The sequence below is a fragment of the Oncorhynchus mykiss genome, chromosome 8, assembly GCF_013265735.2.
Source record: "Oncorhynchus mykiss isolate Arlee chromosome 8, USDA_OmykA_1.1, whole genome shotgun sequence".
Classification (NCBI taxonomy): domain Eukaryota; kingdom Metazoa; phylum Chordata; class Actinopteri; order Salmoniformes; family Salmonidae; genus Oncorhynchus; species Oncorhynchus mykiss.
The window spans coordinates 28,159,158-28,178,202 of NC_048572.1; the positions used below are offsets into that span (position 1 = coordinate 28,159,158).

At 41.7% G+C, this 19,045-nt stretch overlaps 1 protein-coding gene across 4 annotated transcripts in view; it reads right to left on the reverse strand.

The window, feature by feature from the left end:
* ppp4r4 (protein phosphatase 4, regulatory subunit 4) overlaps nt 1-18,517 on the reverse strand; it is a 127,516-nt gene extending 108,999 nt beyond the window's left edge. Inside the window, exons 1-2 of one of the 4 annotated variants that reach the window (XM_036985225.1) lie at nt 16,880-18,514; nt 14,852-14,925 (exon numbers count right to left, since the gene is read on the reverse strand). In XM_036985225.1, the coding sequence (XP_036841120.1) occupies nt 14,852-14,925; nt 16,880-16,984 (179 nt within the window). In that variant the 5' untranslated portion in view covers nt 16,985-18,514. Of the gene's footprint in view, nt 1-14,851; nt 14,926-15,542; nt 16,744-16,879 lie in introns of those variants that run through there. The other 3 variants (XM_036985226.1, XM_036985228.1, XM_036985227.1) reach the window with 3 other exon arrangements.
* Nucleotides 18,518-19,045: the final 528 nt, after the last annotated feature.

Sequence of the window (19,045 nt, forward strand, 5' to 3'; positions counted from 1 at the left end):
CTACACTTGTGCCTAGGAGCAGCACGTGGTTTTGGGGACAGGGACTTTGCTCCTTTGCTTATATGTACAGTAAACTAGCCACCTAATAGCCTTAAATTACCCTGCTCGCAAACTGATGAAAGTAAGCACAGTATCTCCCTCCCTTTAACTGTGAATGGTATGGGGAGTTAATTGTTAGACAAATGGACTGGATGATAGGATGTTGGGATGACTCGTTGGGGAATATGATCAAACCTTAACTCTATCGCTCCTGTAATTAGAGCCCAGCCCATAAAACTTTGATGGACCTAAAAACATCCATTACATACTAGCAACAGTGTGGCCACAGCTTGACCAGGATCTTGTTCTTTTGAGTGATGGGTCTAGACAGGAAGAAGACAAGTCAAGGCGAGGAACAGGTGACTCCTCACAATTTGAGATCAATCAAACGCCATCACTCCCAGAATGCAATATGAATGGCCCCGCGGGACATTGCCGAGGTGGCGAAGAGAAGACGGAAAGAGACGAATCTTCTTGGGTATGACGCGACAAGCTTGGCACACCTGTATTTGGGGAGTTTCTCCCATTCTTCTCTGCAGATACTCTCAAACTCTAACGGGTTGGATGGGAAGTGTTGCTGCACAGCTATTTTCAGGTCTCTCCAGAGATGTTTGATTGGGTTCAAGTCCGGGCTCTGACTGGGCCACTCAAGGACATTGAGGCTTGTCCCGAAGCCACTCCTGCATTGTCTTGGCTGTGTACTTAGGGTCGTTGTCCTGTTAGAAGGTGAGCCTTTGCCCTAGTCGGAGGTCGTAAGCGCTCTGGAGCAGGTTTTCATCAAGGATCTCTCTGTACTTTGCTCCATTCATCTTTGCCTCGATCCTGACTAGTCACCCAGTCCCTGCCTCTGAAAAACATCCCCACACAGCATGATGCTGTCACCACCATGCTTCACTGTAGGGATGGTGCGTTTCCTCCAGATGTGACGCCTGGCAATCAGGACAAAGAGTTCAATCTTGGTTTCATCAGACCAGAGAATATTGTTTCTTATGGTCTGACAGTCCGTTAGGTGCCTTTTGGCAAACTACAAGCAGGCTGTCATGTGGCTTTTACTCTACCATAAAGGCCTGATTGGTGGAGTATTGCTGAGATGGTTGTCCTTCTAGAAGGTTCTCCCATCTCCACAGAGGAACTCTGGAGCTCTCTCAGAGAGACCATCGCGTTCTTGGTCACCTCCCTGACCAAGGCCCTTCTCCCCCGATTGCTCAGTTTGGCCGGGCAGCCAGCTCTCGGAAAAGTCTTGAAGGTTCCAAACTTCTTCCATTTAAGAATGATGGAGGCCACTGTGTTCTTGGGGACCTTCAATGCTGCAGAGATGTTTTAGTACTCTTCCCCAGATCTGTGCATTCGACAAAATTCTGTCTCGGAGCTCTACGGACAATTCTTTCGACCTCATGGCTTGGTTTTTGCTCCGACACGCACTGTCAACTTTGGGACCTTATATAGACAGGTGTGTGCCTTTCCAAATCATGTCCAATCAATTGAATTTACCCCAGGGTGACTCCAATCAAGTTGTAGAAACATCAAGGATGATCAATGGACGCAGGATGCACCGGAGTTACATTTATAGTCTCATAGCAAAAGGTCTGAATACTTACGTAAATAAGTCATTTGTTTCGTTTTTCACTTTGTGGGGTATTGTGTGTAGATTGATGAGGAAAAACATTTATTTAATCTATTTTAGAATAAGGCTGTAAAAGTAACTAAATGTGGAAAAAGGGAAGGGGTATGAATACTTTCCGAATGCACTGTATATATTATACTAGCAATGCTAGCATTGTAAATTAGCTTACTTTTGATATTTTGCGCTTCCGAAGAGGAAGGGGAGGGGTGTTTTTTTTTTTTATCAATGTCTACTCACAGCCAATCAGCCAGTGGCTGCTGGCAATCAGCACTCCACTCATACTTACTTTTCCAATATGCCCCAGGCTCTCGTTAACAACGTGAGCGAGGCCTGGAAGCCAAGGCTACAATACGAATAACCGTGTCTGATTTTACTTGTCAAACCAGGCCCATGTGAATGTTCGTTTGTCAATAGGGGCCATGTTTTACATAGTAGCCTGTACAATTTTGAGTAGAGACCTTGGTCCATAGATGTTATATATCAAGTTTTGTGTAGATTAGTCATTTGGAGCCAGAAGAGTAGCATTTTATGTGTTGTGTGTCCATTATGGCAGCCCTTATGGGTCTTTGAGGCAATTTTGTTCCTTGTGAGGAGAGGGACCTACAGTATGTACTGAATTCCTTGACTCTACGTTTCAAGGGGAAAGGGGCGTGAGCTTTCCAAGCTTAATCATATGTTATAGCGCCACCATGTAGCCAATTGGCATGCCATTGTATAAGGAGGTGTGGCCCATGGCCCTTTAACATCATGCAAGGTTGCATACTGCTACGCCTTACAATCTCATGGGTATTTTATTTATTTAACCTTTATTGTGACAGGGAGTCATGTTGAGACTAAGGTTTATTTTACAAATTAGCCCTGTAACAAAGATACACAAACTATACAAAATGCAACAGAATTACAACAAAAAAAAGATGAAGAAAAAAACACATTCTTTCGTAAAAAGGTATTGAATCAGCAGTCTGAATTGTCCTAGAGGCACTAATACAGGGATCTCCAACCATTTCTAGCATGAGAGCTAAATAATTTAACAGTGAACCAGGAGTACTAATGTGATTCCTGAAATGCAGAGCGTATTGATAGAGTATTTGTTCTAAACGGAAATTATATTTTTGTTACATTGTTTGCTAGCTCAGCTGGTTAGTGGTTATAGCTAACCCTAACCCTTGACTGCATATTGACAGTGAATTCAGAGTCATTCAATGATTAGTTACAATAAAAACAATTTTACCAGGTTCCCGTGAAGCAATTGTAATGACAGTCCACCACAACATACCAAAAGAGTTTCCTGATAAGCAAAGGTTAGTCTGTGTTAAATTTAATTGTCTATTAGAAAACAGTTTGAGATCATTGTGAGGGTTTTAGCCAGTAGTTGAATGGGGAATTGGGCTTCCCGGGAAAACGTTGAACGAGGTTGCAACACTAATCATGGGGGGCGGAGCTTAGTGAAGGGACATACAGAATTTGAGATCATTCCACAAATAAGATGCAAAAAAACTAAAGAATGTTGTTTTACCTAACTCTGCAGAGCCCGAATGAATTCCTAGAGTTAGCCATCCCTGGCGACCAGGTATGGTAGCTCGCACGTCTAAAGGGGATGTTAGGCACAGCGAGTTTTTGTTAAATAGCTTTCTAAATTAAAAGAGAGTAATGTATCGACCTACGTGACATCAAAGAGGGATAACCAACTTTCTGTTAGAGAATGTAGTGACGTGTAGTAAACCTGTCATCCGTAATAAAGCACAGTGCGCTAGGATAAACTGCATCCCAACAGCTTTAATGAAGTGGCAGCTGTATTCATATTGACGATGTCGCCATAGTTTAAGAACGGTAGGAACGTCGACTAATTGATCTACTTTCTACTATTTAGTGAGAGGTATGACCTATTGATATAGAAGTAGCATTTTTTTCTCAGCTTCTTAACTAACTCATATCTAGATGCCAAGATATTTGTAAACAGGGAGAAGATGAAAGTAAGCAACATCCAAAGTATATACAGTGGGGCAAAAAAAGTATTTAGTCAGCCACCAATTGTGCAAGTTCTCCCACTTAAAAAGATGAGAGGCCTATAATGTTCATCATAGGTACACTTCAACTATGACAGACAAAATGAGAAGAAAAAAAAATCCAGAAAAATCACATTGTAGAATTTGTAATGAATTTATTTGCAAAATATGGTGGAAAATAAGTATTTGGTCAATAACAAAAGTTTCTCAATACTTTGTTATATACCCTTTGTTGGCAATGACAGAGGTCAAACATTTTCTGTAAGTCTTCACAAGGTTTTCACACACTGTTGCTGGTATTTTGGCCCATTCCTCCATGCGGATCTCCTCTAGAGCAGTGATGTTTTGGGGCTGTTGCTGGGCAACACGGACTTTCAACTCCCTCCAAAGATTTTCTATGGGGTTGAGATCTGGAGACTGGCTAGGCCACTCCAGGACCTTGAAATGCTTCTTACGAAGCCACTCCTTCGTTGCCCGGGCGGTGTGTTTGGGATCATTGTCATGCTGAAAGACCCAGCCACGTTTCATATTCAATGCCCTTGCTGATGGTAGGCTTTGTTACTTTGGTCCCAGCTCTCTACAGGTCATTCACTAGGTCCCCCCGTGTGGTTCTGGGATTTTTGCTCACCGTTCTTGTGATAATTTTGACCCCACGGGGAGAGAGCTTGCGTGGAGCACTAGATCGAGGGAGATTATCAGTGGTCTTGTATGTCTTCCATTTCCTAATAATTGCTCCCACAGTTGATTTCTTCAAACCAAGCTGCTTACCTATTGCAGATTCAGTCTTCCCAGCCTGGTGCAGGTCTACAATTTTGTTTCTGGTGTCCTTTGACAGCTCTTTGGTCTTGGCCATAGTGGAGTTTGGAGTGTGACTGTTTGAGGTTGTGGACAGGTGTCTTTTATACTGATAACAAGTTCAAACAGCTGCTTTGCGGGTACTATTTAATGAAGCTGCCAGTTGAGGACTTGTGAGGAATCTGTTTCTCAAACTAGATACTCTAGTCCTCTTGCTCAGTTGTGCACCGGGGCCTCCCACTCCTCTTTCTATTCTGGTTAAGCCCGTTTGCTCTGTTCTGTGAAGGGAGTAGTACACAGCGTTGTAGGAGCTATTCAGTTTCTTGGCAATTTCTCACATGGAATAGCCTTCATTTCTCAGAACAAGCATAGACGAGTTTCAGAAGAAAGGTCTTTGTTTCTGGCCATTTTGAGCCTGTAAACTACCCCACAAATGCTGATGCTCCAGATACTCAACTAGTCTAAAGAAGGCCAGTTTTATTGCTTCTTTAAATCAGAACAAATGTTTTCAGCAGTGTTAACATAATTGCAAAAGGGTTTCCTAATGATCAATTAGCCTTTTAAATGCTAAACTTGGATTAGCTAACACAACGTGCCATTGGAACACAGGAGTGATGGTTGCTGATAATGGGTCTCTGTACGCCTATGTAGATATCCCATAAAAATTCAGCCATTTCCAGCTACAATAGTCATTTAACACATTAACAATGTCTCCACTGTATTTCTCATCAATTTGATGTTATTTTAATGGATAAAATATGGACAAAAAAACAAGGACATTTCTAAGTGACCCCAAACTTTTGAACAGTAGTGTACGTGGTTGCGAAGGGTATCAGTGTCTTAACAGCACGATTTGCCAAGGAAAGAAACTCTGAGAGCAGCCCTATCCAGAAATCTGATTAAATTCAATTTTCACAGAACCACTTGTTGCAATTTCGATGAGGCTCTCTTGTTCAGATATCGGTAAGTGGACTGGAGGCAGGGCATGAAAGGGATCACAAATCAATTTTTTTGTGTCATCCGTTTCAGGATAGTACCTGAATAATTGTGCACCCAGCTCACTCAGGTGCTTCGCTATATCACATTTGACATTGTCCGTAAGCTTGAGTTCATTTGCACACAAAAAAATAATATAATGATGGAAAGACCTGTGTGTTGTCTTTGTTATTGCAGGCAGAAAAAAGCTCCAACTTCTTAATCATAGCCTCAATTTTGTCCCGCACATTGAATATAGTTGCGGAGAGTACCTGTAATCCTAGATTCAGATCATTCAGGCGAGGAAAAACATCACCCAGATAGGAAGTCGTATGAGAAAATCGTCATCATGCAAGCGGTCAGACAAGTGAAAATGATGGTCAGTAAAGAAAACTTTAAGCTAGTCTCTCAATTCAAAAAAACGTGTCAATACTTTGCCCCTTGATAACCAGTGCACTTCTGTATGTTATAAAAGCGTTACATGGTCGCTGCCCATATCATTAGATCGTGCAGAAAATACACAAGAGCTCATGGGCCTTGCTTTAACAAAGTTAACCATATTTACTATTGTGTCCAAAACGTCTTTCAAATTGTCAGGCATTCCCTTGGCAGCAAGAGCCTCTCGTGGATGCTGCAGTGTACCAAAGTGCCATCGGGAGAAACTGCTTGCACTCACGTTACCACTCCACTATGTCTCCCTGTCATGGCTTTGCACCATCAGTGCAGATACAAACACATCTTGACCACCAAAGTCCAGTACTTTACAAATATCCTCATGTTGTCCTGGTTTCCAGTGTTTTGCAGAAGAGGATGTTTTCCTTAACTGACCCCCCATAAACATAACGGACATATACCAGGAGCTGTGCCAGGCCCGCCACGTCTGTTGACTCAACCAGCTGTAACGCATATAATTCACTGGCTTGTATGCAAAGGAGTAATTGCTTCAAAACATCTCCTGCCATATCACTGATAAGTCGTGAAACAGTCTTGTTTGATGAAGGCATTGTCTGTATAGTTTCTTTTTGCCTTTTCCCCCAGCATTGTCCCAGCTATATCCGCGGCGCATAAAGAATTAAGTCCTCCACAATAGTATGGGGCTTGCCTGTCCTCGCCACTCGGGAGCTCACCATATAAGACGCTTCTAGCCCCTTCTCATTAATGGTATCTGTTGCTTTTATACATGTCTTACTACTCGAAAACTGTCTTTATTCTCACTCAAAAAACTCCAGTGGCTTATTTTTCTAAATGGTCATGTTTCGTTTTTAAATGTCTGCGCAAGAGGGAAGGTTTCATTGAGTTGTGAGATAGTACTTTTGCACATATGAACATATGTACTGTGGCTGATGAAAGGCACTACTCCCAATATAAGTGAACCCCAAATCAATGTAGTTCGGTGCTTTCCCGGGTAAGGGGGCAGTAGCTTTTCGGCTGCATCAGATTCACAACTGTCAGTGTCCATGTAGGCTAGGATAACAACAAATGTAGAATTAATTACTGATGCTAACCGTGGATGAGCTCGTGGAAGCAGAACAACCCGTGTCATCAACAGGTGCATGTGTAGTACCCCTGGTAGTAGCAGTACTACCAGTAAAGCTGTTATGTGTCTCTATGGACGCGGGCCTTACTTTTAGACATTTATCCATTTTCGAGCAGACGGAGTGAGCAGCAGCTATGTTTGGGGACCGTTAGTGGAATGTTCCAGAAGGCATTTCTGCCAAAAAACATGCGACATACACCTAGTTTCCTGAAACAAGTCACAAATATATACAAGCATGTGCCTTTCCAAGCATGTCCAATCAATTGAATTTACCACTGGTGGACTCCAATCAACATGTCAAGGATGATCAATAGAAACAGGATGCACCTGAGCTCAATATCGAGTCTCATGACAAAAGGTTTTGAAAACTTATGTAAATAAGGCATCTGTTGTTTTTTTTATTATACATTTGCAAACATTTCTAAAAACCTGTTTTGCTTTGTCATTATGGAGTATTGTGTGTAGATTGATGAGGATGTATTCTTGTTTTAATCTATTTTAGAATAAGGTTGTAACGTAACAAAATGTGGAAAGAGGGAAGGGGTCTGAATACTTTCCGAATGCACTGTACAGTATATACTCCACAGGAACGGAATAAGTGGAATGGTATTAAATACATCAAATTGATACTTAATTTTTTTTTAAATACTTTAATTTCCATATTTGAGCTAGCTGCACTTATTCCTCATTCATATCTACTATATCTTGACATACTTCATTATGTTAATGTCTTTCCTATGAAGGGTTAAACTATTTTTCATTGTAATTATGTGAAAGGGTAAAAAAAAGTTTTATAACCTACCAATGGCACAGGGTTCGCACTTTTGTCAATTTCTTGTCAGATCGTAAATCACCTCAGGCTTGACAGCTGCATTTCTCAAGTGCCACACAGACATTGAACAATATTGTCACTGGGGGGTACCCGTGCTTACTCAGGAAGTAAACAAACTCAGCATGACCGGTGAAAGTTTTTAAGACCTTAATTATGTTTATGAATTTAAGACCTTTATTATGCCATGTGATGTGATCACATGTGATGTGATCACATGTAATGCTCCGGTTAGCAGAACAACGCATCATTGCAGTTCATAAGAGAACGTGCGTACACCTGTAACGGATCACTCACACAGATAGCTTACTATCTTAATCTAACAAACACACTTCGGAAGCAGTAGGAAGTGCATGAACATGTTATTATGATCGCGTTATGCAGTGATGCTGACTAGTGAGTCCATAATCATTTTATGAAGCGTATGTAACAGTCACATCCGTTACACTTAGAAGGAGTACTGACAAAGATAGAAAGGCAACCAATTACACATCCCCTCAGCCCTTGATGAAAGTTAGCTTTGCATATAAAATTTGAATACATTCATACTCTAAATGCATCTACAATAACCTTTTTCAAAAATGTTAAGGATGTGACACCGCCTGTCCAAATGAGCGTTCTATCTTTACTAGATTGTAAAATTCTATACTAGCACTCAATGGACTAAAATGTGTTTGATATTGTTTCATTAACCTTCTGACTTCGTCAGAAACACAGGAGGACAGGTTAAGTACCAAAACAAGTTCTGTGAGCCATTGCCAAAAGCTATTAAATATGGTTGACTGAAAAACCTTACTCTGAGACTTTGTATCCTACTACCTTGTATTAACAATAACACAACATTTGGAAAATATAAAGGCCGACATTAGTCTGTACTTCAAAATACACACATTCAATTAAATATGAAAGTAGTTTAATTAGGAAATTAGCTATTTCGTTTTTTCATGCTCAGATTGACCTTACCATTGAATTTCCCCTTACGGATGAACAATAATAATAACCAACGCCAACAAATACAATAGGATTTCTCACAGCTTTAATGCTTGATCCCCTATAAATGCAATGTCTTACTCAGAGCTCCAAATAAATCAAGGTCATTAGAAGGGGACACATGCAGGCCTAGCAGACGGCTAACTTAGAATCGCACAGTGATCTCCACACATTCCCTGAGAACTCAAGAAGCGACAAGCTAGCTTCTTGCTCCAGAACTTTCCACAGTTGACTCAAGTGTGTTGTTATGTTAGGAGAATGCAGATTTGAATGTTGGGTCTGCAGTGGCAGAGATGGACCCCTCGACACACAATATGTAATGACAGACAATGTTCAATGGTTTGTAAACTCCCACATTTTCCAAACAAATAAGACTTCTCCATGCGACTCATTTGGCAACTAAGTTGTAGCCAAGATGTCCAGTCCATTTTCATTTGGCAACTTGAAGCCTAGATGTCCAGACAGGGATTTTCCCATGTTCATTAGCTACAGCAGTGTTTTCCATTACAGTTGAAGTTGGAAGTTTACATACACTTAGGTTGGAGTCATTAAAACTTGTTTTTCAACCACTTCACACATTTCTTGTTAACAAACTATAGTTTTGGCAAGTCGTTTAGGACATCTACTTGTGCATGATACAAGTAATTTATTTGGCAATAGCCACAGGATCGTATTTCAATACCATTGAAACTATTTATTTGAATTTCTTCAATAAATTTTCATATTTGTGGCTCCTATTACAGTAAATACCTGCAGTCAACTTGTGCAATACGTTAAGAGATAAAGCTGATAGTGTTCTTCATTTCACCTGTCACATTATGAAGCTTACCATAGTTCCCCAGAACAGTTGAGCCAATTGTTTGTTTGTAAATAGCACAACAGGAGAAAGTGGGAGAAGGTGAGTCCAGCTGTGTATTGACAGGCGTCACATTTTATATTGAAAGTGAACCGTGTTTTTTTGCATCAATAGAGTGACCAGGGACATGCACACATTAATGCAACAAATTCAGCAAAAAAATAGCTTCATTTTCATCAGATGACAACAGAAGTGCAACGCTAGAAATCTTACAATGAAAAAGCAAGGTATTTTTTGCAAAGACGATGCATGGCTATCAAATTTCTAATATTTATCATAGAAAGAATGTAGCCAGCTACATTTCCTAATGTTTCGCTTGAACTTAATTTTGCATTTTACGGAGAAAAGTAGACTGGCTACACCAAGAAAAGTACAGGAGAAAAGTCAGAGTGGTCTTGATAGAATGCCCATTTGTAAATTCTCATCTGAGTGGAGAAGTGCAACTGAAGCACAACATTTCTCTGATGCCGAGCAGAAATTACAATAAGAAGCATTTTAAATCTGCGTTAACAAAAAGCAGCAAGATATTTCTTAGGCGTTTTATATTTTTTCCCTGCGTCAAAATCGAAGAATTCTGCGTTAACACGACCTCTAATTTAAACTTGCTAGTTATCTAAGTAAGTGGCTGAATTAATAAAGTGAAGTGGCATCCTAATGTGTTAACTTTCTGCAGCATTTGAAAAGTCAAAGCCCTTTGGATGAGTTATCTTTTGATTTGCCCTGTCCGTGGAAATTCACTATTACTTGTGCTAATTTTGTTAGCATTCTGGTAATAGACGACCAATGGGCTCCCCCTTGTGTACTAAGCCAGTAATACTGTAAATCCTGGGATGAGACAAGGACTGTATGACGATATGAAAATCTGGATACCCCCCCAACCCTACTGTTTACAACTGTGATTTCACACAAATTGCATTTTGGCAAATGTTTACAGCAGTTGCATGTTCATATATAGGCTATAGCCTTTTGACTAAGGCAATAGGCTTGCTGTAGTTACAGGGCTCTAACTCCTCTAGCTCCACAATGAAATAGGGTGCAGGCCAGGCAGCAGGCTGTTAGCCAGCCTCCCAGCATAGTGGAGTCTGCCACTAGCACAGTCAGTGTAGTCAGCTCAGCTATCACCATTGAGACCGTGTCTGTGCCTCGACCTAGGTTGGGCAAAACTAAACATGGCGGTGTTCGCCTTAGCAATCTCACTAGGATAAAGATCACCTCCATTCCTGTCATTATTGAAAGAGATCATGATACCTCACATCTCAAAATAGGGCTACTTAATGTTAGATCCCTTACTTCAAAGGCAATTATAGTCAATGAACTAATCACTGATCATAATCTTCATGTGATTGGCCTGACTGAAACATGGCTTAAGCCTGATGAATTTACTGTGTTAAATGAGGCCTCACCTCCTGGCTACACTAGTGACCATATCCCCCGTGCATTCCGCAAAGGCGTAGGTGTTGCTAACATTTACGATAGCAAAATTCAATTTACAAAAATTGAAATTTTTGAGCTTCTAGTCATGAAATCTATGCAGCCTACTCAATCACTTTTTATAGCTACTGTTTACAGGCCTCCTGGGCCATATACAGCTTTCCTCACTGAGTTCCCTGAATTCCTATCGGACCTTGTAGTCATAGCAGATAATATTCTAATCTTTGGTGACTTTAATATTCACATGGAAAAGTCCACAGACCCACTCCAAAAGGCTTTCGGAGCCATCATCGACTCAGTGGGTTTTGTCCAACATGTCTCTGGACCCACTCACTGTCACAGTCATACGCTGGACCTAGTTTTGTCCCATGGAATAAATTATCTTAATGTTTTTCCTCATAATCCTGGACTATCGGACCACCATTTTATTACGTTTGCAATTGCAACAAATAATCTGCTCAGACCCCAACCAAGGATCATCAAAAGTCGTTCTATAAATTCACAGACAACACAAAGATTCCTTGATGTCCTTCCAGATTCCCTCTGTCTACCCAAGGACGCCAGAGGACAAAAATCAGTTAACCACCTAACTGAGGAACTCAATTTAACCTTGCGCAATACCCTAGATGCAGTTGCACCCCTAAAAACTAAAAACATTTCTCATAAGAAACTAGCTCCCTGGTACACAGAAAATACCCGAGCACTGAAGCAAGCTTCCAGAAAATTGGAACGGAAATGGCGCCACACCAAATTGGAAGTCTTCCGACTAGCTTGGAAAGACAGTACTGTGCAGTACCGAACAGCCCTTACTGCTGCTCGATCATCCTATTTTTCTAACTTAATTGAGGAAAATAAGAACAATCCGAAATTCCTTTTTGATACTGTCGCAAAGCTAACTAAAAAGCAGCATTCCCCAAGAGGATGACTTTCACTTTAGCAGTGATAAATTCATGAACTTCTTTGAGGAAAATATTATGATTATTAGAAAGCAAATGACGGATTCCTCCTTAAATCTGCGTATTCCTTCAAAGCTCAGTTGTCCTGAGTCTGCACAACTCTGCCAGGACCTAGGATCAAGAGAGACGCTCAAGTGTTTTAGTACTATATCTCTTGACACAATGATGAAAATAATCATGGCCTCTAAACCTTCAAGCTGCATACTGGACCCTATTCCAACTAAACTACTGAAAGAGCTGCTTCCTGTGCTTGGCCCTCCTATGTTGAACATAATAAACGGCTCTCTATCCACCGGATGTGTACCAAACTCACTAAAAGTGGCAGTAATAAAGCCTCTCTTGAAAAAGCCAAACCTTGACCCAGAAAATATAAAAAACTAAAATCGGCCTATATCGAATCTTCCATTCCTCTCAAAAATGTTAGAAAAGGCTGTTGCGCAACAACTCACTGCCTTCCTGAAGACAAACAATGTATACAAAATGCTTCAGTCTAGTTTTAGACCCCATCATAGCACTGAGACGGCACTTGTGAAGGTGGTAAATTACATTTTAATGGCATCGGACCGAGGCTCTGCATCTGTCCTCGTGCTCCTAGACCTTAGTGCTGCTTTTGATACCATCGATCACCACATTCTTTTGGAGAGATTGGAAACCCAAATTGGTCTACACGGACAAGTTCTGGCCTGGTTTAGATCTTATCTGTCGGAAAGATATCAGTTTGTCTCTGTGAATGGTTTGTCCTCTGACAAATCAACTGTAAATTTCGGTGTTCCTCAAGGTTCCGTTTTAGGACCACTATTGTTTTCACTATATATTTTACCTCTTGGGGATGTTATTCGAAAACATAATGTTAACTTTCACTGCTATGCGGATGACACACAGCTGTACATTTCAATGAAACATGGTGAAGCCCCAAAATTGCCTTTGCTAGAAGCATGTGTTTCAGACATAAGGAAGTGGATGGCTGCAAACGTTCTACTTTTAAACTCGGACAAAACAGAGATGCTTCTTCTAGGTCCCAAGAAACAAAGAGATCTTCTGTTGAATCTGACAATTAATCTTAATGGTTGTACAGTCGTCTCAAATAAAACTGTGAAGGACCTTGGCGTTACTCTGGACCCTGATCTCTCTTTTGAAGAACATATCAAGACCATTTCAAGGACAGCTTTTTTCCATCTACGTAACATTGCAAAAATCAGAAACTTTCTGTCCAAAAATGATGCAGAAAAATTAATCCATGCTTTTGTCACTTCTAGGTTAGACTACTGCAATGCTCTACTTTGCGGCTACCCGGATAAAGCACTAAATACACTTCAGTTAGTGCTAAATACGGCTGCTAGAATCCTGACTAGAACCAAAAAATTTGATCATATTACTCCAGTGCTAGCCTCTCTACACTGGCTTCCTGTCAAAGCAAGGGCTGATTTCAAGGTTTTACTGCTAACCTACAAAGCATTACATGGGCTTGCTCCTACCTATCTCTCTGATTTGGTCCTGCCGTACATACCTACACGTACGCTACGGTCACAAGACGCAGGCCTCCTAATTGTCCCTTGAATTTCTAAGCAAACAGCTGGAGGCAGGGCTTTCTCCTATAGAGCTCCATTTTTATGGAACGGTCTGCCTACCCATGTCAGAGACGCAAACTCGGTCTCAACCTTTAAGTCTCTACTGAAGACTCATCTCTTCAGTGGGTCATATGATTGAGTGTAGTCTGGCCCAGGAGTGGGAAGGTGAACGGAATGGCTCTGGAGCAACGAACCGCCCTTGCTGTCTCTGCCTGGCCGGTTCCCGGTTATACTCAGCCTTGTCTCAGGATGGTAAGTTGGTGGTTGAAGATATCCCTCTAGTGGTGTGGGGGCTGTGCTTTGGCAAAGTGGGTGGGGTTATATCCTTCCTGTTTGGCCCTGTCCGGGGGTGTCCTCGGATGGGGCCACAGTGTCTCCTGACCCCTCCTGTCTCAGCCTCCAGTATTTATGCTGCAGTAGTTTATGTGTCGGGGGGCTAGGGTCAGTTTGTTATATCTGGAGTACTTTCCTGTCCTATTCGGTGTCCTGTGTGAATCTAAGTGTGCGTTCTCTAATTCTCTCCTTCTCTCTTTCTTTCTCTCTCTCGGAGGACCTGAGCCCTAGGACCATGCCCCAGGACTACCTGACATGATGACTCCTTGCTGTCCCCAGTCCACCTGACCGTGCTGCTGCTCCAGTTTCAACTGTTCTGCCTTATTATTATTCGACCATGCTGGTCATTTATGAACATTTGAACATCTTGGCCATGTTCTGTTATAATCTCCACCCGGCACAGCCAGAAGAGGACTGGCCACCCCACATAACCTAGGAAGAAACCTAGAGAGGTTTTGGCCTTCCTAGGGAGTTTTTCCTAGCCACCGTACTTCTACACCTGCATTGCTTGCTGTTTGGGGTTTTAGGCTGGGTTTCTGTACAGCACTTTGAGATATCAGCTGATGTACGAAGGGCTATATAAATAGATTTGATTTGATTTGTTTTGATGAAACTCTTAATGAAAAATGTCCGTTCTTTGTACACCTGCAGAGTATTTTCTGTTGGTATTGTCATTTTACTGCTTGGTAAACATTTGACCGGTTAATGATGGTCGGTTAGTCGGAAGCTAAATTGAACGAAACCCCTGAGCTAATGTTTATTGCAGACATCAGATAATAGCTCCACCTTGCCCTCTGACCGCATTACTTCGGCTACACCTATTCAATCATTTCAAAACATTTTCATAAGGGTCTAGAGACTGTGATTAAAAATGACTGTGGTCTCTTACAATAGCCCTCCATTCCCCTTTACCTGAGGAGGTAGACCGCCCGCTCAATGTCATTCAAATCCTCGTCCACGGTCAGCTTCTCTATCTCTTCAGCAGTCTGAAAGTAGAACAGTAGACAGAAGATAATGAGAGATTAATCAGTTCAAGCCAAATAAAAACAGACATTGGACAACTTTATAAAGGACACATCGCCATCTACAAAACCACTGTGCTGCCGCTCAAATTGATAACTAAGTAACTTATGAGGATGCTCTCCCACTAGGCACGAACGTCAATTCAACCTTTATTCCACATTGGTTCAATGTAATTTCATTGAAATTACGTGGAAACAATGTTGATTCAACCATTGTGTGCAAAGGGACTCCATTATGTGAATGTGTGTGTGTGTGGGAGGGAAGGTTAACTACATTCTGTCTCCGTCTGTCGCTTCACTGGCTCTACCACTGTGACTGGGCATCCTATTGCACTAGTAATGACCTGTTTACCCAGACTTGAGTGGGGGAGGAGTGGGGCAAATTCTGGGTTGATGTGGTGAGGGCTGGACAGGATTCTGATCACGGTTCTAAATTGACTCTGCAAGTCATTAGTAAGGGGGTTGCAGTGAGGCACGACAGACTGACTGCAGTTATTTCTCTCTGTCCCTGTTTGCTTGCGTGGGAGAGTGTGCGTGGGGGACCGGGGGGAGTGTGGGTGTGTGTGTGCGTAGTCTCTTACGTTGAAGCTTCTCTCATTATCTGAGCCGCCTCACTCTGGATCCTCCTCGACACAGAAAAAAAGAAAGCGGAGCACAGAAAACACACGCCCACCTCTGAAGCAGCAGCCATGCATACAGAATAAGATAGTTAAAGTAGACTAACCCTTTCCTCACTACCTCACTGTCAGTCTAACAAGTATTTAAAGAGAGGAAGAGGAGAAAGATGGGACTCTAACCCTTTATGCATTCCCTAAGGTTGTCCATGTTTTAATATCACATTTGCACCAAGAGGATCCACAAACTACAGCAGGGAGAATTTAAAATAAAATAAAAATGCTTGCGGGCAGCCTCTTGCCAACCCCTGAACTACAGCATAGAGGAGGGTGACTATTTTTGATGGAGAGGAAATCCTTGACTGTTCTGCAGATACTGTCCGCAGTGGAGGAGCGGGCAAGTGAGGGGGAGAAAGAGAGCCAGTGATGCAAACAGCTGACAGAAGCTGCGTCACAGGAGAAAGCAAACGTGTGGGCAACCCCATTACATAGTCGGTTCTTGTAGTGATTTCTGCTGCATTCAAAGCAACTGGGAATTCGGAAAGCACCATTCAAGACAACTGGGACCTTGTGAAAAAAACTAGGTCAAATCATAAAGTCAGTGATCTTCAGGTCGGAAAGTCGGACCTCTAGAAAGCGGCCAGAGTTCCTGACTTGAAATTCCAAGTAGGATAACCGTTCAAAACGATTTTCCCAGTCGGAGCTTTTTCCCCCCCGAGTTCCCAATTGTCTTGAACGCATTGACGTCGGCAGTCGGCGATTTCCGAGTTCCCAGTTGTTTTGAACGCGGTTTTGGTTCGTGCGTTTTCACAGGGGTAGCCTACACTGATGCTGAAATGATAACTGTCGCTGCCGTGTCGCCAGGCTACAGTGCGATAGCATGTTCCATTGACTATTTGTGCGAGGAACTAAAAGTTATGATATAGGCTAAGTCATGATAATGGCTAAGTGTAGGCAGGTGCCTATGTTCTGCTGTAATAAAGCAGAACCATAACTAAAAAGAAAAGGAAAATACAAATGACAGATGAAGGTGACAATAAGCATTGTCAACATAGCTACATATACATTTTCATATACATATAGGCTATTCGTAACATTAACAAACCTAGGCTTTGATATCAGAATATCTAATCACAGCCTATAATCCTGTTTTTAGTGATGTATGAAATTATTTAAATTACATTTCTACAAAGACAATTTTCTGAGAAAAAGGCATACAAAACATCACGCGGAATATAGTGAACAATTAGTAGAAGATCAATATTTCAAACATAACGTTAGCTATGCACTTTCTTGTCAAATACCTTTAGACTCCTGCGTATAGGTCTTTCGATGAATGTTAAGTCTTGCAGATCGTCTACCTGACCAAACAGGCTGGACTGGTTCAAAGTCATTTTGCTGACGAACATCTGTGTTTTTAGTCTCCTTTTTGGAACAGCTGTCGCAAGTGTTAAAGCCTTGTCATGGTCATGGCTCCAAACTGTGAATGTGTAAGATGAATTCTTTGATTTGGGGAAAGCTGATCCACCCACGAGAAAGCTTATTTGATGTTAGCTAACGTTACTGCCTTGGAACTTGATGGGTAGCAGTGGTGATAGATGATGATGCTGAGTAACGTTAGTTCCAAGCACATCCGAAAAGCATGATCATCTCCCTCTCTGATTTGATAGCTTTCTATCTATGTTTAAATAATGAAAAAAATGCTGTAGTTACGCTTAAATCTCACAAGGTGAGATGTCACCTAATATCCCACCTTGTCACCTACTATCGCAAACAGTGATGCACTCAATTCCCACGAAAAGCTCTCATCGTCAACTGGTTTGGTTTGGCTACCTAGCTAGCTTTTTAGAATAACACGACCTACGAGCTTGCTAATGTTCCCTGGTGCACTTAGAGACGTCGTGTATTATCTTGAAATAACTAGCTAGCTACAGTACTTCATAGCAGAAGTAATGTTTCCAAGTTCACTTCCTATATTAGAGTAGTTTCGACCTGTTCCAAGTCACATAATGATGAAGTCCCTTTCGATGGATTAAAGTGATTCATTGCTGCTGACTAATAAACAGCTGAGACAGACTTAGCCAAAGCAAAACTCTACATGTAAACCGAAAAATAGTTTGCCAAAATAGATAACGTTAGCTAGCTATCTCACAACAACATAACTACCAAAGCTAAGCTTTGAAATCCATCTACCCACAGTTGCTACCTATCAATATTCAAGTTAGCCTACAAACGTAACGTTAGCTAGCGAAAACGTTAATACTGTAGCTAGCTAGCCAGGTTGGAGTTTAACTGAAGTGAAGTGAGTAGCAGATTATGCCCTTTTCGCTGTGCTAAAAACATTACTATCAACAACAGAAAAATATATCTCTACTCCAAGCTAACAAAAACACAATGTTATAGTTTACGTGTTCATTTGCCAGACACCTTGAAAATCTCTCTCTCGGCCCTGTAATGTTCAACATAATCCACGCACACGCACATACTGTTTACACCACGGAAACGCACTGCAGCGACTAAAGAGGTTTCCATGGCGACGACATGCTACAGTGCCTGGCTGAAAGAACGTAATGCACCTATCATCAAATTCTAGTCCAGTACTAGCTATAAAAAATTGAAAATAGTTCGATTTGGTATTGAAGCGTGAAAATTGCCCCACTTGTATACTTTCTTGCGCTGAAAAAACCCTGATATAATACAATTTCAGCAAAGCCTCTGGTCGGCCTTTAGCGTCATCTGTGCGTCAATGTGAAAATGCAGTTACCTGCTTTTACGTTTTGGGTCTGGATCAGCCTTTCTTAAAGTAACTGGGTCACGATCCAAAATGGGTCGCATACTTGTTAATGGTGGGTCGCCACTTGTCAGAGTAAATGTATAATTATCTAATTACTGGAATTGATTTGACCAAGTGCAACTGCACTCATTGTTCAGTGCGCTCTATGTTTAGCAGCGGTCTCTGCTAAATTTGGCAGCTGCGCAAGTGGGAGATGCCCGTGTGCTTCGCGGTTTACCAGATCTTATTTTTTTGCAGTTTTCTTGAAGATCCCTCCGCGACCCACACGCTGCAGCGCTGTCGTTCAGCAGCAGATGAATCGCTGTCAGCCACTGATTTATCATTCCCATTCGCCATCACTCACCGCTGTCACCAAATGGACTCAAGATAGCCACAAGTTCTGACTGAGCTCAATCGTCATGAAACGCAAATACAGAGATGAGTTTCTCTCTCTTGGTTTCATACACACTTTGAGAAATAACGAGGAGCACCCACAATGTGTTTTGTGGGGGAAGTGCTTAGTAATGAGCAGTGGCGACCCGTCATTCAGGGCAGATGGGGTCCCTATAACAGCAGCCCGTGTTGTGCATTCTGTCGCTGTACATTTCAAAAGTGCTGAACACATAGTTATATTGACTACGTCTGTCTTACTGTAGTATGTCTTAATCTAAATTATGGAATGCCTCTTATCCGCTCA